The sequence below is a fragment of the Argiope bruennichi genome, chromosome 9 (genome assembly GCF_947563725.1).
Source record: "Argiope bruennichi chromosome 9, qqArgBrue1.1, whole genome shotgun sequence".
In the NCBI taxonomy this organism is placed as follows: Eukaryota; Metazoa; Arthropoda; class Arachnida; order Araneae; family Araneidae; genus Argiope; species Argiope bruennichi.
In genome coordinates this window covers 123829372-123852720 of record NC_079159.1, presented here as the reverse complement: position 1 = coordinate 123852720, position 23349 = coordinate 123829372, and the positions used below count along the sequence as shown (strand labels likewise).

At 31.9% G+C, this 23349-nt stretch overlaps 2 protein-coding genes across 2 annotated transcripts in view; both read right to left on the bottom strand.

The window, feature by feature from the left end:
* LOC129984069 (40S ribosomal protein S13) overlaps positions 1-23349 on the bottom strand; it is a 327741-nt gene that overhangs the window by 71798 nt on the left and 232594 nt on the right. The window lies entirely within an intron of this gene.
* Positions 9254-18123, bottom strand: LOC129984060 (uncharacterized). The gene is made up of 5 exons (XM_056093828.1): positions 17989-18123; positions 15176-15284; positions 14114-14262; positions 11006-11156; positions 9254-9615 (listed from the first exon to the last, which is right to left on the bottom strand). The coding sequence occupies exons 1-5, from the start codon at positions 18038-18040 to the stop codon at positions 9381-9383; spliced, it is 696 nt and encodes a 231-aa protein (XP_055949803.1). The 5' UTR covers positions 18041-18123; the 3' UTR covers positions 9254-9380.

The window sequence follows — 23349 nt, the reverse complement described above, 5'->3', positions numbered from 1 at the left end:
GAAATTTTTTTCTCAAAACCCTATAAGAAAATAGTTGATGCTTGATACAAGATCCTACTAGAAAATAGTTGATCCTATTAGATAATAGTTGAAAATATTTGAGGAAATTAGTAAAAGGCTATTGCCATTTTAAAGCATTTTGCTTATCGTGTTAATCTTTCAACAGTAAAAAAAAAAAAAAATCATTTTTATCATTTCGTGGGGAAATGCCCTCTGAGTGGTTTATCTGCTAGGGATTAAATAAAGAAGTTTCTTTTGTTCTAAGATAAATTGGTACTAAGATAAAAGTAGAAACTAGCAATGCTCAAAAACCAGTGACTGCCTTCCCTTATTAGCTCCATTCTGTGAAGTGCCGTCAGGATACAAGATCTAATAATGTCGTAGGAGGCAGAAAAAATTGCTTCACTTCAGTGAACCAAAAAAAAATTTAATGTTACATTTCTTAATTTCTTATTTTATTATTACCAAACGGTATCCATCTTCAGAAAAAAAATACACTTTTCATGATGTTGTACCATTTTTAGTCAAAAATAATTATAATTGGAACAATTGGAGAAATGAAATTCGTTCAGAAAACATGCATTCGGTTTTCCAAAGTGGCTTTACTTAATCCAGCTAAAACTCAAAGTAATAAACACAACTTCATTCTAATTGGAGATATAGCTTCATAGTGCGTGCGATTTAAAATAGTTCCAAAAAATCAAAGAAAAGAAAATTCGTAAATAAATCTATAACCGAAGTAAATCTAATTTAGTAACTTCTCGTTACGAGTTTTCGACGCCTGCCACTATACCTATAGGGGTCGCGGTGGCCCCATGGTAAGGTCTCGGCTATGGAACCGAAGAGTCAAGACCCGATTCCATTGAAGAACGGTCGTTTAAGCGGGCCTGAAGCAGCAAAATCCGCCGTGGGCAAACGTTACCCCGTTGGTGCGACGCTGGAACCCGTGGATGGAATGAGGAGGAGAGCCAGCCCAGGAGCTGACCGCGGTTGAAAATTACGAGGTCCGTACCAAAGTAGCCCTAGTGTTGCTTTAAAATGGGACGTTAATATAACCAAATATCTATAGATAGTAGGTACTGCGACTGCCCGAAGGGCATAAAATGTTATAGCATTGGGGAGAACTGAAAGTTGAGCTTAGTATCCGCAATCCAAATTCTGTGGATTTTGATTGGTATTTCTTTTTTAACACTGACCGAAGAAATGCATTTCATTTCTTGGTGTTATATTTTATCGAAATTTGACAATTTTAAGTACTTGTTTTTAATGATTTATTATTTTATCGAAATATTAATTTTATCCTTAGATACAAAATGAAGATTCTTTGGAGTGTACACAGTTTTATATTTTACTATACGTCTGCACATCTCTCATATATTTGATGCAGGATTCCAAATAAGACTCTTACGCCAATAAATTGCAATATTCATTCGTATCCTACCATTATCAGGTAATATATCTATTACGGAATAAGTTTCTTGTTACAATAATTATTAACAGATAATTTTCCTCTCTAATATTAAAATAATGAATTTCCATTAACAACGTACAAGCGTATAAGACTTAAAAATTTTAACATGCTTGAAAGCTATTAAAAACTTATTACAAAATTCCATCTTTGCAAACATGGAAAAAGTCAAATTAAACCAAAGAGTATAAAAAAAACGCTTACATTATTCAGTTATATTCCTTTTGAAGTTTATAGTCTGCAATATTTTTGCGATGCTAAGGGCTTTACAAAGTATCAAGTAACGGAACTGCAAGTAGACAAGTATTGATTCGCGAGCAAAGGAGAAAAAAAGTTGACGGTCTGCCTGTTACGGAACAAAATTTGAGTTTCATCTTAGGAGTTTAAGCAGATATATAAACAGGCCAGCCGGAGCTTATTTCTGACGTACTTTTCTTAAGACATCCGATATTTCAGCGAACTGCCTTTTCCGACGATACAGCGAGGACGGTGAATATAAAACTTTCTTGGCTAAAAATTGGAGCCGAGAACGGAAGGAAGCGGAAAATGAGGCCTGTGACGGCCCTGAAGATAGTATTTTGGAGATAAAAAATTGTTTTTCCCACTCTGAAATAAGTAACCTTAGATGTCAGGAATGTACTTTGAAATGGAATAGTGTGCCATAAAAATTGATTTTTCTGTATATGCCGGATGTGGTTTTCGAAGTAAACGGAAAATTGGTTGGTTTAAAAAACAACTGCTTTGATTAACAATATGTCACGAAATTATCGTTCATATATATCTTCTTTAAATTCGAACCCTATCGAACTTTTTTTTAAATTTTCATTCGGTGTTTTTACGTGGGATTTATTCACTCTCTCTAAAGTTTAACTCGGTAGCTACGTAATCTCAGATAGGCTGCGTTCTAAAAACGCTCGCATAATTTGTCATCAAGGAGATCAAGACAACTGTGGATTTTTCTGGTAAACCTTTTAACGTATTTACCAGATATATATATATATATATATATATATATATATATATATATATATATATATATATATATATATATATATATATATATATATGTGTGTGTGTGGCAACAGTCAAATCTAAACAAAACATCATACGAATTTCGAATTATTCAGTAATTGAACATTTTTCAGCTGTACTGAATCAAATGCTTCGTTTAGTTAATTATTGGAACTGCAAAGTATTATTAGAAGTGTTCTGGAGATAATTCTTCATTTCATCAAAGAGGAAATTCAGTCAGAGAAAAGAAGAAATCAAAGAATAGGCTTCAAACAAAGAGTTCAATCAAGCCCAAATATAAGCTTAATCGCTGCCGGATTGTGGTAAGACTTTAGAGTAATGTACGGTTTCTCACCAAGCATATCAAAATCGTGCCAATTGTCCAAAAACTCCCTAAAAATCTGCAATCCTGAGTGCTAAGAAAGCCAAAATGCTAAGAAACCAGAAATGCTAATAAACGGCTTTTAGAATCGCAATAAAGATTGTCACTATTATATTTTGTGAGAAATCGCTCCAAAATATTTCAATTTTGGTACCTTTATATTAATTTTATGTGTAACCGTAATCGTTATGTCTTAACTTCAGAAATTGACACTCATATCTTTTAAAACAATTATCTTAGAAAAATGCTTTTTGTATTATCTTCAGACTAAAAAATTTATCTTTTTAATTACATAAATTTTCTTTTCGTACAATTTTTCATTTAACTTTAATAATATTTTTAATTCACTTTGATACACTATCTGAAACAATGTTTCTAAATGTTTGAAATTCAAACTCTCCATAAAAGCATTCAAGCATGTGCTTTTGCCAATCATTAAAATAGTAGGATTTCACTTCCGTTTTATTTCGTAATATATATATGCCTTGTAATCTGCAGTATACTTCTTTACTTGAATTCTTGTATTTGAGTCGTATCAAATTACAAGATGAAATGTTTTTGTTTTTAAAATGCTTCCCATATTAATAATTAACAGTCTAAAAACCAAATAAGCTAAGCGAATTAACTGGTCGCCAAAGGCGGCTAGTTAGCTTAAATATGCAATCAGTCATTATTTATCTGTATTTACACAAAGAGAAAGGACTACAATCGCTAAAATATTTCGTCTGGAGCTATAAGTGAATTTCTTCGTTTCATATTTCCCTGATTTGGAAAACTGAATTTCTGGAATTTATCCATTAAGTCAAATTTCTAATATCTATGTACAAATGAAAAACGCAGCTAGCTAAGAGGATAAAACTGGATACGCGTTCTTTATATCGAATATGAGAAATGTTATTAAATTTTAGAAGAAATCCATCAGATAAAAGTACGTTTACTTACCCTTCGATGTGAATGAACAAAAGACAAGTCAAAATTTCCCCGATATCATTGGGCGAAATATAGCATACAGTTTTGAAACTATAAATATATTTATGCACATGAAATGAGGCTGCATATCCATCAAAGAACTGATTTTTTTTGTCAACTTAAGTGTGTTTACGGATTGGTAAATGAGATGAAGCGATGTTATAAATGACTATTATAAGTGAAATCTATAAATATAAAATTTATCGTCCATTTGTTTGTTTGAACCAGATACAAATCCAGACATTTGAACGGAATCTACACATTTGGAATAGAATAATAAATGCAGGCAATGCCACGATAACAGCGGCAAATTTAATGCGCTATCTTTCCATCATGTTGATATCAATTTTGGAGCTAGTCTGCGATGAGAAGGAGGTCAAAATGCTATGAGTTATCTCTTTCACTGACCTTTGAATCTAACATGAATTGGGCTAAATTGTGTTTGCAAGCGATAAAATCCCTTATTTTTGCTTACTTTAAGTATAATAAGTAATCGATGATTTAAATGAGCTACCAACTACCAATAAAAGTAATTGATACGGATAAACTAATGTTGCCAAGTTTTATATTTACTATTATTCAATTGTTTCACTCTCGAGATAAAAAGAAAATCTATATTTTCACAAAGAACTCCTTCATTACTTTAAACTATATATTTGCTTTTTAATTGTTATAAATTTTATTAACATTCAATATTTTTCTCAAGAGTGAGTTTTCATGTTGCTTTTTTATCAAGAAGGATATATTTATGAAAAATTCAATGACATTAAAGCATATGCATTAAAGAATTAAGTTCGAGAAATAGAAGTTTTGTAATTGAATTTTTGCCAGAGATTAAATGGTTCATCGCCCCCACCTCATAAAAAATGTGCATTTCCATGCTTTAGCTCTCACCTCAGTTATACTCTCCATCAGGTGCATGCAAGATTTTCAGCACTTTGCGTTTCACTTGAGATCAATTAGCAATGACTTCGTGCCACTTCAACCAATCTGAACCATCTGGGGGGCGTGTGTTAAAAGAAATGAGCGTTTTGCATATAGCTTGATGGCTGGGTCATTTTGCAATATTGTGGAAGTAGAATATTGCGTACAAAAATGAGCCTGACATTTAGTTATAAGAATTAAATATTAAAATGCTAACATTGAAAAGATCATGTGATCTGAAAAATTCCTACTGCAACAAACCACAAATTGCCTTCTCGGACCCGCTGGAAAAATCTGAATGACCGGACCACCGCGACAGCAACACTGGCAGGAACTGTGGTTGAGTCTTAAGGACCCTCACCGGCCACGGTATAAGCCTTCCCTAAGGAAGTACGTCCCGTCATTGATGAGAGGAGCCAGACCCCCACCCACAAGTGTGGCTAGAACAAACCACTCATCCTCAATTACGAGGTGCCCCCTTGGGATCCTACACTAACAAAGGATTAACCCGCCATTACTTGTTTGCCATCTTTTCATTGACAAGAGTTTGTGATCTGTCTTCTGATGATCTTCGTTATTACTCTAGCAATTGAAATGTTGATATTAACCAAACCTACAAAGTCACATACAATTGTAAATGAAACCTAAATTAGAAATTTTCTTCTCTTTCCTGTCATTCTCAGTCCCGTTTTATACTTTTAGAAATTGGGGACAAAATTAGATCCTTAACAAAGAAAGAAATAACTAATGTTTTGCGGAAGAAATGCGATCGAAAGAAATGTAATTAATCGAATAATGTGGTAAATAGTTTAACAAATTAGAAAAACTTGCAAGGATGCGCTTTCTGCTTCCCGTAATTAAATTATTTGAGAAGCACTCAGAAACAAATTAACGAGTGCGAGAAAAAGGGCATCCATTCTCTCAGAAGGAAAAATTAATTGGATCAATTACGATTGCGAATCAGCTTTCAGATTAAGCGTTACTCGATGTCTGAGAAACATGAACGCTTTCTTTTACTGAAGAAGGCTTAGATTAAAAACGGCGGATATTGATTCTTGATTTAAATGTGCTCTTTGTGTCAGAATGAGAATGTTTCTGGAAATTATGGGAAACAATTCTTCGGGAAATAAATTAGCTGCAGCTTATATCTAGTTTTAGTATGAATTTTGGCAAAATGTTTAGTTTAATATTTCGCTTCAGATTTGATTACTTAATAGAAATATTGTTTCAATGGGGAAAAAGAAATATGTGACGAATTGTTCTTATCATGCAGAACTTGACTGAACCATGCGAATTTCTATCGGATTTGTATCAAATCAGAAATAATGGAAAATATTACTGCGGGAAAATTAAGCAAAGGACACGGATCACATAAAAAAACAATTTAATTCCAATTTATAAATAATATACAGGGTGATTCAGATTAAAGAATCCCGGTTTGGGATGCCCTAACGAGAGAGCCAGTTGACGTAACTTCATATTTGAAGGATATACATTTCAAAGCATGGGAAATTGATTGGTGTAATAAAACTCATTAGTTCATAAAAAGGCCACTAAGTGAAACGTGACCCTGAGATCGGTTTCAGGTAATGAATATGAAAATGACACCAATAATATAGGACAGAATACTAGGTAAAAATGCAATAAACGTAACGACACAAACAAACTTTCGTTACTACAGGAATTTCAAAGATAGTAGCAAACGGAAGATAGCAAAATCCACAAACAAAATTTGCACACATGGTTTTGAATGTGCCCATCTTTCTTCAGGGCAAACATGTTATACCGTGTTATAACATGATTCACAGCAGCATGCAACAAATCGGATTCAATGTTGCATAAGTGTAAGAAGATCTGGTTCTTCAAATCCGCTAGATTACCAATATTTCCTCTATAAACTTTAGCTTTGAGGTAACCCTAAAGCCAAAAATAACAAGGTATTAGGTCAGGTGAACGTGGAAGCTACCCCATAGGAAATGCACGTCTGATAATGCGATCCTCATTAAAACTACGTCGCTGCAATTGTTGAAACCTCTCTTTCTATGTGAGGAGGGGCGCCATCTTGTTGGAATTTTGTTATAGTGAGGCATCCACGCTGTTGGAATTCTTTAATGACAAAAGTTTGCAACGTATCCTGATAACGTGCTGCGATTACAGTACAGGTTGCTAGTCCCTGCGGAGCGGGAGTGATTTCCTCGAAGAGAATTAGCCCAATCAAAAAGGTCGCAGTGAAACCGATCCAAACAATAACATGCGGTGAATGCAAGGGCATTTGTTGAATCTAGTGAAGATTCACAGCGGACCTGCTACAGCACTGTTGGGTGTTCATTGTTCCGCACATGCGAAAGAGAGCCTTATCTGTCCATAGGATTTCCATGGCCAACTCTGTTCCACCTCCAAGAAAGTTAAAGCGAAAGGTTCACGCACATCGTTATCGGCTGGTTTTAACTCTGTAAACGATGGTTTTTATACGAATAGACTTCGAGTGGTATCCGATGAACCGCCAAACTGTAGTTTATGGCAATTCCAGTTGCCTTAATACGGTACGAGCACTAGATTCTCCAGGCTGTGTTCGAATGGGCTTGTTCAACGACAGAGGTTGCGATATCTTCAAACACCTGCCGTATCTGCGTTTTATGTTCATGGCCTGCTTTAACAGTAAAACTGCCTGTTTCCTCATTGACTATTCACCGCAGATCGCAAGTTGTTGTTCGACTCGTACGCAAAGATTTCTGCCCTCGGTAAAGCGAAGCGTATTGGCAGCGTTATTGCTGTTTTATAAAATAACTTTTGTAGCAATGCACTAAAGCAAAGAGAGAACCAACGTCATGGCATAAGAATGTTCGGAAACTGAACGCCCAGCTTTTTATCTGTTGCGAACGACCTCTTGTTCGCCTATTATGCAATTTTTTCCAGTGAAGCTCGAAACATCAAATACTCGAATTTTCATATAACTAACGAAATTTGAACGTTAGTAATGCAATAATGAAATTTATTACAGATGCCTCATATTGTCCTTCATTGCTTGTGTCATATTTCATATTCATTACCTTAAACTAATCCCACCGCCATGATTTACTTAGAGGCCTTCTTCTGAACTAACTTTTATTATTGAACCAGTTATTTTCCTATGGCCTGAAATAAATATCCTCCAAATATTAAAGCGTTACGTCGACTGGTTCTTCAGCCAGTCTGTCCCAAACAGGAATACTTTCATTTGAATCATCCTGTACATATACACACAGTCAAGGGAGGAAAAAGGACAACCCAGTTTTATTCTTGCATCTGTCTTTCGTACAATCGCAAATAAAATCATTCGAAAAGAATTAAAGTGCTCTCAACGATTCCTGAATTAAAAATTTCATAATAGACCATTATATATATATATATATATATATATATATATATATATATATATATATATATATATATATATATATATATATATATATATATATATATATATATATATATATATATATATATATATATATATATATATATATATTGTAATAAGACAAACTTCAAAATTTCCGATGTCATCATTTAATTTCCCCCAAAATATCAAAACTACATCAAAAGTTCTTTGATTAATTCATATGTATTTGTTTTGAAATAAGGAGCTGACAAAATTTTAACCTTCTAATGCTAAGATAAAATTTTGGTCTTTTATCCATATCTTAAAAAATAATATAGTTATTAACTTAAATTCTTCAATTATGAAAATATATGGTATTTTACGCATTTTTCATTCATTTTCTTCATTGAAAATTAATTTTTGATATTCAAAAAAATTTCAAAATTAGAGTTTATAATTTTTTAAGCAATAATACATTTAAATTTGAGCAAAAATGGAAAAACAAGAATATGTCGTAGGGAAGCGCAAAAAATTAGATCATTCCTATCGAAGTAGTTTTTCCATTATATAAATATTTTTGTTTTGTCACTCTAGCGTTTAAGGGCACACCCACAAATTTCAAAATGGCTACAGTATTTCATTTGCATCCAAATACTAATGACCATGCATTTATTGAATCAAATATCATTTTCTACATTGGTGTAATGAAAGAATATAAAAATTCGTCAGTGGCAAAAAATATGATATTAAAGTTTAAAAATATCGTACAGAAATGTAGAAAATAATATTATTTTATTAATTCAATAATTGTAATAATAAGAACTAACTACAAGAATGATAACTAATTCAATTATAATAGTGTGAATGGTAACTGCGATAGATATATTTTCAGTGTTGTTGTTCAGATTCCACCCGTGAAAGGAATGGTGACAATCTTTTGTCACTACTGATTCCATGTTGATACTTGCCGTCGATCCCATTGACCTCTCATGTTTAGGCTGGGAGGAGTACATTATTTATAGCATAGTTTCGACACTTTGAAATATTCCCCAATCTTTTCATATATATCATCACCGTAAGAAAAATTCTGTGCAGGCATTAACATGTTAAATAAATGTAAATTTTCAGTTTTTGAAGAAAATCTTTTGAAATGAGTATTTTATTTGAAAAACTTTTAAGGAAAATGCAGAGAAGAATACATAATCAAAGAAGATGAAACAATCCCACAGACTTAATTTTCAGGATACAAGAAATCAAGCATGAATGCCTCATTTGTCATCTGAGAGGCTCATTCTCTCCAGTTCAGCAATTGCAAATGTCTTCTGTTCTTCGGTCAGATTGAACTCATCAAGAGCAGGCAGAAGTGATTCGCGGTAACTTAAGGGACAAGAACCATCCACGAAAGAGGACCTTTGAAGATACTCCACTGTCGCATACCGAGCTCTGAGACCACAGTTTCTGGTGATGTCCTCTAGAAGACAGTTGGCAAGAAGAATTTCACTCCTGTAAGGAAAAATGGCGAAGTATAAGTAAAAGTTGAACAATAATTTTTTTATAAAATCTGAATTTTTTCAAGGATTTATTAAGACGGGGGGAAATGAAAAAGGAAACAGTTATTATTCCATGAAGTAGAAATTACAAATTTCTCAGGTAGAGGGCGAACAAGTGTATACGAGGGTGGGATGAAAAGTTTCCGGCCTAACCAAGAGGTGACATTCCTGGAATCGCATTGAGTAAAACACATCAAAGTGCCATCTTTGTTTAATACTCCTTGCGTATTTCAAAAAAATCTGCTTTTGGTTATTTTGATACTGTGCTATTTAAAAGTTTTCTCCTTTTATTTTTAGCGGAGTATGGAAGAAATTGAAATGCGAGCTGTGATAAAATATTTTTTATAAAAGGCTTATCTCCAACGGATATTAAAACTGAGCTAGATGCTACACTGGGGGAATCTTCTCCTTCATTTAGAATTGTTAAAACATGGGTTGCAGACTTTAAACGTGGTCGTGCAAGTACTCTTGATGCGGAGCGTTCTGGAAGATCAAAATCAGCCAATGCAGATGAAATCGTTTAAAACGTTCAGAAAAATATTATGAATGATAGCCATTTGAAATTGACAGAGGTCGTATATCATAATTTAATCGTTCCTAACATATTTTAATCGATATTTTGGGTCTGAGAAAGTTGTCAGCAAGATAGGTGCCGCGTTTGCTAACATTGGATCAAAAACTACAATGCATGACAATATCGGAGCTACACAATTCAAACCCAACTGATTTTTTGCTGTCTTTCCTTACTGGGGATGAGACATGGATCTATCACTATGCTCTAGAGATCAAAAAGCAATCAAAACAGTGGATAGCGAAGATAAGCCAGCACCAAAAAATGCAAAAAGTGCGCCATCTGCTTTAAAAGTTATGACAACAGTTTTTTAGGCGTTAAGGGAATTTTATTATTGGATTATCTAGAAAAAGGAAGGACCATAAATGCTAAATATTATGCATCTTTTGGGTGAATTTGCATTCCAAAATCAAAGAAAAAAAGACCAAGTTTGGCCAAGAAGAAAGTCATGTTGGATTCATTAGAATTTCACATATATTCTGGAATACTTGTGTTCCTTTTTGAAACAAGCTACCGAATTGCATTGAAAATTTCTTGTAAGGAGCAGAACACTTGTTTGATAATATCAAAGGACGATGAAGTACAGTTCAACACCAGAAATTTCCATAATTCATTAGTTATGATCAAGATGGCTAAACATGGTGAATACTCTCATTGAATACAAATAAATTTTGAAAACAGAATTCCGTCGAATAATTCAAATTTTTTCACAAAATTGAGTCTTTTGTGCAAATCAAAATAAAATAAATTTGTTAAAAGAATATGAACTTACAAGCAATGAACTCTTTCGGGAATAACATGAGTTGTTGTGAATTCGTCCAGAGGTACTTCCTTTTCATATGGTTCAAGAAAGGTTTTTCTTTCCTGTTCGCAGTTGGTATGGCTGAAAGTCTCATTGAAACACTTTAGGTTGCCCGTCGCAACTGCAAAATTAAGCATCAGCTTTAATGAACGAAAGATGAATCGGAAGAAAATTATCACAGTACAAAAAGACGGGAATTTCAAAGACGAATTCCCTGAATTTTGCCTGAAAAATGCATTGACTTTTGTAACTGTAATATTATGTATCAAAGAAATTCATATAATTATAAAACTTCCAAATAAAAGAAATTAGTTGGAAAATTTCTATTTGGTGCTTTATTCCCAGTGAAAGAAACATGTTACTCCACTCTCTATATCATCATTATTATATTCATTCTAATAGTTCTTTCCTCCATTAAATAAGTATTGTAAGAATTTTATAAATATAAAAATCAATAATATAAGTAAATAAAATGTATCAGTCGGGCTAGCGTGAAATTTAAATAGCTGTATGAGAGAAAATATATGCAAAGATCTGAATATATATTTCTTGCTTGTGGTATTTCTTATATATATATATATATATATGTGTGTGTGTGTGTGTGTGTGTGTGTGTGTGTGTGTGTGTGTGTGTGTGTGTGTGTGTGTGTGTGTGTGTGTGTGTGTGTGTGTGTGTGTGTGTGTGTGTGTGTGTTTGCGTGTTTTGTGTTTTTCGTTTCTGTTTAAATGGTATATCTCTTAGGCCTAATTTCACTGTTAGTCTGCATTCCGTCACAGAAAAAATCCCTTTTTGAATCCCTGCCTGAGGGTGACCCTTGAGAAAGTCTTCAGGCCGGATTCTTTTTTTATTTGGTTTAATTTTGATTTTTTCCTATTAACTTGGTTTTTATTACTATATATATATATATATATATATATATATATATATATATATATATATATATATATATATATATATATATATATATATAGTAATAAAAACCAAGTTAATAGGAAAAAATCAACTATATATATATATATATATATATTATTCATACATATATTATTAACAAATTTAGCACATAATACACCCCCCCCCACACACACATATATTTGCTTTGATAAAGTTTTCCATAACCATGATCTGATATACTATTCTCCTCTTTTTTGGTATTTGCGTGACTGACAGAAGTCCGTAGCATAGTGCTACTTTTTTAAAGCTTTTCTCCTTGTGATAGGAATTTATGGGTCTTGAATGATTTTATACTTTAATTAAAATAACTTTTTAAAAAATTTAAAATTCAAATGAAGTATAGAATAGTAATTGTATTAAGGTCGTTGGATTATATATTATATCAAATATTGTGTAATCTACAAAATAAAAGTGGAAGCAAAAATTCTGTCTCGGAGTTAATGTTCAAAAGAAGTAATATTTTTGTTACAACTTAAGAACACACAAAATATATAATTTGACTAAAAAATATTTGAATTTATTTACAATAATAAAAAATATTCTAACAAATTCGGATAAAAGTAATTTTTTAAACATTTCTGAAAATAATCAATTACAATCAATTAAGTTACTCTTCCTTAAAAGATAATTGCTATATTTTGATTTATCATTCTGGTATGATAATTATTTCGAGAGTTATTGGCAAGAAACTGAAATCAAAACACAGATATTGGTTAATTTTTGTAATAAAACTAAATATTTTAGGAATGAATAAGTTTTTGGGAGTTGAAAACAGCGCAATGAATCTAAAATTGGACCCCAGAATGGCATGTGAGAATTTCATGTCTCTGATGATCACTCTTTATGGGGAAGGCTTGAAAAAGACAAACAAATGCACATGTTTTCTGATTAATGTTATAAATTTATGTTTTTTCCCTCCTTAAATTGTTCAAATCAGCTTAATATTTAGTTTCGTTGTTTTTACTTATATATAGTTTATTGAGAAATTTCATTTTTAAGAGATGGAATCAATAAGATGATTTCAGCTCCTAAAAATTATCGCTAGAAAAGAAGATAAATTATGTTTTTTTACTGTTTTTTAAAAAAATAATTCTATATTTTTGGATTGGAATTTGCTTTTGCTGATGCCAACTTTTAGGCTTTAGATTTCGATTTGAAGTTTTCAGAGAACACTCTACTTTCTCCACAATTTGCACGGTATGCTCTATAATATTGTTACAGTATGGTACAGTGTTTGAATGTTCACGCTATCATTTTAAAATTATACAAAATTTTTGAGCTATAGTGTCTTCAAAAGAAATCATAGATTTCATCCACAGTGATTCTAATAAAAAAAAATAATATTTAGTTTTGATTCTAAAAATATGTGAAGAGAAAAAAAAATGAATAAATATAGCAAGATTTCAATTCTTTTTGCAGATTCCTTCTTTTACATTTATTTACATGTTACTGAACATTTATTAGTTGTAAGTATCAAATTTATTTTAAACTGTTTATAAAATGCTCACCTTGAACATCCACGCAAAATTAGAAAAAAATTAATTTCTATCTTTTTAAGTAACTATAATGGTTAGTTATTTTAATGATTTCTTTGCATAGAAGAGATGAAAAGGGATCATTTTGCTGGGAATAAATAAATCGCAAGTGCAATAATAATAGCAATATTGTTCGGTACTTTCAAATTTATCTAAAAAGAGAAAAAGGAAATGAAAGCAAACTCGTAAGAATGCGGCAGATGAAGAAATTTTGTCATTTCTTTGAAGAATAAATTTATATCACATGGTTTAATTATAATATGCATATAAACTGATGGCTTTCAGAAAAGCCAGTAGCAAAATATAATCACAGTTTTATCAATTTTTGCTTTAAAAAATCACTTAAAACAATAAGTACTAAAATCGAGATTAAGCAATAATCAACTTAATGTCTTTAAAAATCAAAGATCGAATTAATTCAAGCAGTGTCGAAGCAAAACATTTTCGAAATAATGCCCCAGAAACGTAAGAGTTCTTAAGCTTTCATTCTAACACTAAGCAAACACTTAAAAGACCTTAATAAGCTGACGCTTTAAAATCATTAAATAGTCTGAAAGCTATGAATACTAAACGTAAGATACATTTAATTTACCTTCATTCAAAACTGAACCCTCTTCACAGATTTCATTGAACACATCCACGAGTTTCACATATCTTTCTGGATTTGCAAATATCCGGTTGTCCTCTGCTTCGCACTTCATGTCATAATCTCTGAGACATATTATATAAGATGAAAGTTCTCTAAAAATGGATACATATTGGTTGCATTAGTTTTTTTTCATGCATTTTATTTTCAATTACAATACACTAATTTATCATTTTCGAAAATGAATTGTCAGTAAAAGAAAGGATGAAAGAATTTTTATTTCATATGCTTGGTGCCATTTGTTAAGATATTTCCGGAAAAATTTTCTCAAGATTCCATAACATTTATGATATGAACTGTAAATAATAAGTTGTTGTTTGTTTGTTTCTTATGGCACTTGCCACTGACAAGCCCGCTGTTACGAAGACAGCGATTTAAGCCTGAGGGGGAACGTCTCTTATTTTTTATAGTAGCGCCAACTAGGGCCAAGAGTACGACTTTGCCACTCACGCATCACTCATTCGCTTGCACAACCCCTTTTTACAGGAGGGCACATTCACACATCTCACAGATAGAACAACAGAAGAACAACCATGCCCAAACCGGGACTCGAACCCGGGACGCCTAGATCACGGGGAAGACGCGCTACCCCTATGCCAGGACGCCGGCGTAAATAATAAGTGTTCGACTAAGAAGAAAACAATTTAAAATAATTTCTACGTCCTAGCACATTGTAGTACTTAGAAACTTCCTGTTTAGACAGATTGAACTGTAAGTGACTGACACATTTTATCGTGAATTGTTTTAAAATAAACAAATTGATGAAATTGGTAGAGGTTGAATAATTCCTTTCAAGCCACTGTAGGGAAAACATTAATAGCCACAAGGTGGTGCAAATGACAAAGCTGATTTTTCCCCCCTCAAATACAATTTCGCTTCCATTCCGTAGTGTTATATAAAATATAATTTATCTTTCCTTACACTAAGAAGAACCTAGCCCTAGAAAATGACTAAAACAAATTCAGAAATAATTCATCAATATTCAATTATGCGCGAGAATTTACTTACGGACATAAAGCCTTGAATACATTCACCTCTATAGGAATTTCTTCGAACAATTTTGGTCGTTGGCAATTCTCAAAGAAATGCTTATTGCAGTCGACTTCTCCCGAAATATCTGTGTTCAAAAAATATAATTAAGAACATTTTAGCAATTTATAGAGAGTTTAATTGAAAAAATATTATTATTAAAAGTAAGATATGTAAAGTATAAAAAATAAAAGACAGTACTAAAGAGTAGTTGACAGGAAATTCTCTTTTTTAGTCTCTACATCATGCGTTACCACAAACAGTACGATATTTCTGATAGAGAACCGATTGTGACTGAAGGTGTTCTTTGGAAATAAACAAAAAATCATCTTGGCTTAATTTCTTTTTTAGAAAATGAAGTGAAATGAAAGAAATCACGTTTAGCATCATTTATGCAACCTTCATGTGCGGTATAATAAAAAAAACATTTTCAGTAAGAACAAAACAGTTATATAAATATTGTATTTACAAAAGAGAGTAATAATTATTTGGTTTTCTTCTAAACATGAACAACAAGACGTGCCATCTTTGTAGAATGGAAAGAAATGAGTAAACATTTGAACATCAGCCGACTGAATTCGTAATTGGACATAGCCTGATTTCTAGATTTTATTTGTAGAGATTTTTGCTGTTTTTTTGTTTACACTCATTTGCAAATCAATGAATAGGCAAACTAAAAAGTTCCTCTGGAAGATTGAGCAGAACATTCATTTGAGAACTACATCTTTGAAACAATAGCACACATTTCATTTATCTCATTTATGAATGAAATTTTTGCTGTTACTATTTTAGGTATCGACTTGGCATTGAGAAGATAAATCGATAGATAAAGACTAATTCGGCTTTTTTTGTGTTCAAAATGTGATGAAAATTGACAATTTAAGTTTACAATTCCGATAACTAAATTACATCATTTCACTCTGATTTATCGTGTTCACAGATAGATCATAATACTGAAATGATATTTTTATACTCCAGGAGATGTGAAACGTGAAAACTTCATTCAAATCCCGATGTCAAAGTTTTTGAAGACTCCAGCATTTCATTTTTGCATGTTTAGAATGCGAGAATGTAAAAAGGCAAGTTGCTACTTCCTGAAGTTCCCATCATCAAAAGAGATCATTACCATTTTACCACTAGTTATGGGTTTCGCAATCGATTTAATTTTAAAAATGTGTTGTAGATGCATAGTATGAAAATTTCAGTTGTAATAACAAATAAAAAGTTGCTTCTGTTTATTTCAACTGTACTTCTGATTTTATTTTTTGATAAAATACAAACAAGTATATATAGAATGTAAAGTAATCCTTAAGAAATTATCTAAAGTTTTGCTTTTGAAAATATTTTATCAAATTTTAAAATTATTCAGATATTTCAATGAATCTAAGACTTTGCCCTTCAATAACCCTATTTTTGGAATTATGTTAATATTTATGCACACGCAGTAATTTAAAATGCAACAAACTATATGAATTTGGTATATAATATGGATATCACAATTGCAAAATGTTATCGAATTTTTGACAAAGCGCATCCACTGGAATTCTGCTTTTTGTCGTTGTAGGTGCATATGAATTTAACAATCCAAATTGTAAAAAACTAGATGAATAAATTTTGATGCAAGCTTTAATAGCTAAAAATATATTATGTCAAAGTTTTTTTCAAATCCAACATCAGTATATATACGAACTCCATAACACATAAGCTCATCAAAGTGAATGAATGAAATTGGATATATAATCCTGTTTCCAAAATCTTAGTTTCAAAATCAGTCTGTCAAAACCAAATCATCGAAGAGTATTCAGTTGTCTTCATTACACATGATTCATCATTTTGTATTAGTAAAGGAATGAAGTGAACACTTTTGCTGATTTAAATAATACATGCTGCAAGAAAAGAAAAGAAAAAAGAGATTTTAAAAATATTTAAGATAAAGATAAAATATTGCTGTATTTTTAATGCAACTAATCACAAATTTACATTATACACCGTACAAAAAGAAAGTTTGTTACTGTTTTTACATTGATAATACAAAATGCTATAATTATGTTTCATAATTCATGTTTCAGATGAGGGTAATACACACTTTATTTGAACCAAGAACAGCATCATGGAATATCATTTAATTTTTTAATGAGGGAAGAACATTTATTCTGAAGCAATTTTAAAAAACTGAGCTTATCCAATTTTTTTGAAAGAAAATTGACAAAAAACTTTTCTTTACCACAAGCATATAATTTAAATTTATTGCACCGCAAACATATAATTTTATTTGCATGTTAGATGGTGATATGGACGTTACTTCTGCAGTATAGTGTGGAATAAAATTAGATTTTAATATTTTTATCAAGTCATTTGGCTGTATTCAAGTTTTACTTATCGAATTCTGCTTTAGATAATTTGTCATAAATTATATCAATTTTTCGTTATTAGAAACATTGAATTTTTTTTAAAAATAGAGTTGAAAATAAAAACAGGAATGAATTTCATATTGGATTCTGTTTCTATTTTATTGAAGACAGCAATATAACCTTTTTTCGAAAATATAATTTACATATTTTAGAATTACCTTCAATATTAACAATTAATTATTGTTAAATAAATTTTTCTCCCTTTAGAATGAAAGATTAGCTGTTTCATTACCTATTAATCAAACATTATGCAAATGCTATATAAATGTTACCGCTTGAATTTAAAAGTTACTGACGATTGCATTCCATTAATTATAGAAATAATAATTTAAATATAAAGTTTTTAACACAATTACTCACAACATTAACAAATTCAAATACCTTTTGCGAATACAAATAACGACAAAAGAATAATCCACATGTTGCAGTTCATTCTTTCACAAACTGATTATTTATTAATGATGATTTTCAATTTAAATAAAGTAATTACCATCATAAATTTTTTTTTCAAGACGGATGTCCTTTCTATTTGTGATAACGATGTCTAAATCCGGTTTCATTCATTTACGTCCTTGCTTTTAATTATCGCAATTCTCCCCTTCCTTTTTGCTTTTAGATAAAAAAAAAAATTAACATTAATAAGAGTGTATATATATATATATATATATATATATATATATATATATATATATATATATATATATATATATATATATATATATATATATATATATATATATATATATATATATATACTCTTATTAATGCTAATTTAATATAATATATATATATATATATAAAAAGAAAAAGAAGTTAACGTCAGGTCTCAGTCCTAGCCTAAGTTCTGAAAGCAAGATTTCAAACATACAGACGGATTAGAACACACTTTTGCCATTTATTGACCGGACCTATCGCAGTACGATTTCTTAAGTGATTGGATGGACTCCATCAAGGATGCTTTTTGGTCAAGCATTTGTGATTGCCCTGTGATATTCTGTTTGGATGAATAAGTGATTCATCTACATCAACGAATAAAATAATCAAATCGTTTAAAGACACATTTGAAAGTTGTACATGCGTTTACCAGAAAACGAATTAAGGAACGTTACGAAGTCAGAGCAACAGTAACACAATTGGGAAGGACCTTATATTGGTGTCAAGAAAATGAACCATGTTTTCTAGGGAGTTCAAAGGTTGCAATTCAAATAATTCAGTTTGATTGCCTGACACAATATCGGGTTTCTGATCGCAGTTCTCTACAACGAGATTGCCGGAGCAAGCAGTCTCTCAAGCAGGATATAGTATTACTTATTTATAATCTGGTTGCACGGCAGTTCCCCAGCCAAGTCGAGCAAAAACAAGCGGCACGGCCCGTACCATCCTTTTCTCGAAGCAGTTCAGGCCATTTAAGACTCCCTATAACTTCGTTGAGGATAAAACTAGAAGCCTGAATTTTCGGTAACCAAGCAGGCATTATATAAACACGGTATATTTCAAATTTCATTAAATTTGAACCAGTAGTTTAAGAATTATAACTAGTCAAAGTTTTGAATTTTGTCACTGACTGACTGATTGACTGACTGACTGACAGATCATCAAAACTCTAAGGCACTTCTAACGGACATAGAAGCTTCAAATTTAGAATACAGTTAGTGTTTAGTGTATAAATCAAGGAAAAACTAAAATATGCGTGTAATAATGGATGGATCGATAAATTTCTCGAAGTTTCGAGTATTATCCATTTTGGTCGCGAAGTCGCCAAATGGTCGCCAAGTTTGTCACCAAGCTTCTGGGATCACTGGCTCGGCATCCGACAGCATCCAATATAGATTACTGTTACACGGTCTTTCTTATGATGACACTATTCTTGCTGGGAAGCAAATTTATAGGTTTGTAACAATATCTAATTTGAAATGATTCAATTTGAAGCTGTGGAAGCTGCAAATGCAATGGGTGACTTTCAGAGAATCAATCTGGTAGAAGAAGAGCAGACTGATCTTCAAAGTGTGATCGCAATACTTAATGCCGATCAAAAAAGAGTCTTCGATATTATCACAAATAAAATGGACACAACTTATAATAACGCTGACGTTATACGCTGTTTTGTGAGTGGAACTGGTGGCAGTAGAAATAGCTTTTTAATAAAAACTCTGAAAGTTTGGGTTAAGGCGTATTTAAACAAAAAAGGGGCAGTTAATGCTCCAACAGGAACAGCTGCATTCAATCTGAATGGATTGACTATGCATAGACTATTGCAGCTGCCTGTAGAACACAAGCAAACACCGAAGTACAAGCCACTTTCTGATGAAGTGCTCCAAGTTCTGAGATCAGATTTGAAAGAAGTGGCGTTGTTTATCATAGACGAAGTGTCGATGATATCCAAGGTTACTTTAACATATATTCATTTACGCTTATCTGAAATATTCGACACAAGTGACGATCAGAATGAGTGGTTTGGAAAAAAACATCTTGTAGTTTTCGGAGATCTCTTACAGCTTCCGCCGGTAAGAGAAAAGTCACCTTCTGAAAAACTATCAACTGCTGAAACTAATAAGTTGTTAGGTTCACTCAGTATACCGAATCTGTGGATTGAACTGTTCGTATATGATAAACTTACAATTAACAAGCGACAGCTAAATGATTCTGACTTTGTTGAAATGCTAAATAGAATAAGATTAGGTGTGACTACACAAAAAGACCGCGACTTTCTGTCGACTAGATTAATAACTCTCAAATCCATTTCAAATGAAAACAGATTAATTAAAATAATTGAACACCTCTCGAAACTTCCTGGTGATACCATTTGCTTATTACCTACAAAAAACATGTGTCAACAATGTCAAATGCTGCAATGCTTAAATCTCTTCCACATCCCGAAATAAAACTTACATCTGTAGATAGCACAGATTGCCCCAGATACCTAACGAAAAAAGCTCGTGAATGCATAAAAAAGTATGAAGACGATGCTTCTATGACTGCAGGCCTGGAAGAGAACATAATTATAAAAATAGGAGCAAAAGTCATGTTCAGGCGAGATATTGACGTGAGTCTTGGTTTAGTTAATGGTTCTATCGGTATAGTGCAAATAGTAAAGGTTGATCCGGAAAATACGAAAATAATTAAGAAAATATACATTACATTTAATAAAGAACATGTTTACGAGCTTAGTCCGGTCAAAACTAAATTTGAAATTATTAATAGAGTTTATGTTCATCGCGAACAGTTTCTCATATGTATAGCCTATGCACAAAAGTCAGGGCCTAAACCTAAATAATGCACTGATGGATATCGGTTTTGCAGTATTCACATCCGGTCCAGCTTACGTGGCACTTTCGAGAGTTACAAGTCTGGATGTATTAGAAGTATTAAAGCACAGTAACCCTCAATTTGTGAATACAACAGACTAAGAAACATTTATCGTCCAGACTTGTCAAAAATTGTAACATCAAAGCTTACGAGAAAACTCCATAGAGACAGGGAGTGGGCTTTGAGAAAAACTGTAGCTGAAGCTCAAGAGGTAGCACCGGAAAAGAAAAAGAGGAAGACTACATACAAAAATAAGAAAAGGACTATCTACAAAAAGAAATGAGATGCCATCAAAAACATAACTTGTAGAAAAACCAAGTCTCGCAACTCAGTTCTTCTATCGTAAAATGTTGTGAGATCCATGTAATACCAAGTCGGTCAATTTATTCAGTCCCTACTTAAGGGTCTTTCCTTCTTAAGTTATTACGTAATTAGCTAACCTAACAACATCTTATAGTGACCATATCAATATTGAAAATCTTTTATGGTTTAAATAAATAGAATGACTTGGCCATCGCATGAAAACACAATGTATCTTTACATTAAATTAGATTACATTAACATATTATATTAAATTAGATTGTTTAGTGCGATTGCCAAGTCAATCTATTTATTTAAACCATAAAAGATTTTCAATATTGATATGGTCACTATAAGATGTTGTTAGGTTAGCTAATTACGTAATAACTTAAGACAGAAGGACCCTTAAGTAGGGACTGAATAAATTGACTGACTTGGTATTACATGGATCTCGCAACTTTTTACGATAGAAGAACTGAGTTGCGAGACTTGGGTTTTTTTTACAAGTTATGTTTTTGATGGCATAATGTTTTCCTGCGCAGTTAGTCTCATAATAAGGAAGAGAGTCATAAGGATATTTTAATCGGTGCCAAGTCAATGAGCCGCGACTTTATAAGAATTTTAGTGATATCAGGAGCTAAGATTCGAAATCCGTCAACCGAATTCAGCACTCGGTTTCAAAGACTATAAAAAGACTAGATGAAGTCGAAGTCAATCAGTTGAGGGAATTTTCTTTTAGGAGCTCACCAGTTGTTTCATAGAATACTATTATGTTATATCGTTATTTAATTAGCTATTTGTTGTCTGCTACATTGTTGCTGATTTCTATAAAGTAAACGGATCTTCATTCCTCGTAGTTAGTCTCAAGAAAGTGATTTTTGCAGATATTTTAATCGATGTAGAGTCGTCTTTTTAAACACTTACTCATTACGCTTAGGTTTACAAAATCTTGGTAAATGATTTGACTGCGTTTTACTACCTGTATGTCAAAATTGCTTGTAGCATAAAACGCTATTCTTTGTTATCGAGAATTCTGGACCTCTCACCGTGCATCCACCGGGCAAATTTTCAATAACAATAATTATCCCATTTGTTTCTGTAGATATATTTAGCATCAGTATAATCTATACTAGACTAAACGAAATGATTTAATGTATTTTGTATTAAAAATAATTTGGTTTGCAATATTTCTACTGGGTGTGATGGCATATTTTCTGTAAATCAAATATCGAGTGTGCAAAATAAAATAATTATGTCAAATAATTTGAAAGGGAAATTATTGTTTTCAAGATAAATTGCTCGGAAGTAAACTGAAATTTGTTATACTATAGAACAAAGTGATAACCTCAACGGGAATAAATCATTGTTTAGGCTCATTAGTTTATTGTTTAGTAAATTTTTTTCTTTGCAAGATCAATTTCTAATGATCTTTAACATCAAATTATTTAAAACTTAATAATAGCAAAGCATAATATTTTTGTGATTCTATTTCCTTTACATATAACATACCTTATCATATTACAGAGCTGAATATTTTTTTAAAAAATATTTAACAAAAATCTGCATGGTTTCATTTTCTTCTTTAGTAGAGAATGACCCAAAAAGCCTGAAATAAATCTAGAATCCAGGACCGGCATGCAATAGCAAGTCATTTCTGCAATAGAACATATGGTCGCATATTCAAAAGGCGGTAGTTATATGTGCCATTTTACCAGTTAATTTAATTAATAAAAAAATTATTGTATATTACTTGGTTGTCGACAATGCAGATCTGCAGCAGGGCAGATACAATGGCGAAGCCAACATCTGCAAAATTTAGTGTTATGTTCATTGTGGCGTCATAAATCTTTTGTCCAGCAAATTTCTGTTTAACCCCAGATCTTGTGTAATATTTTCATTTTTTTTCTTCAATTAAGTGATAAAGCAATTCATTCAGAGACCATCTTTGAGATTGTAAAACCAAATTATTTCTTATACTTTTAGTTCCTCTAAAAAATTTTTGAGTCACTCCGTATATCTTTTTCTTAAGATTCTTTGAAACTACATTATTCTTTTTTAGAATTCCTATCAATGCATGCGCTTCGCTTTGTGTGTTACTGTTACGACTCGCAGGTTGTGATGATTGTTGCACATAAA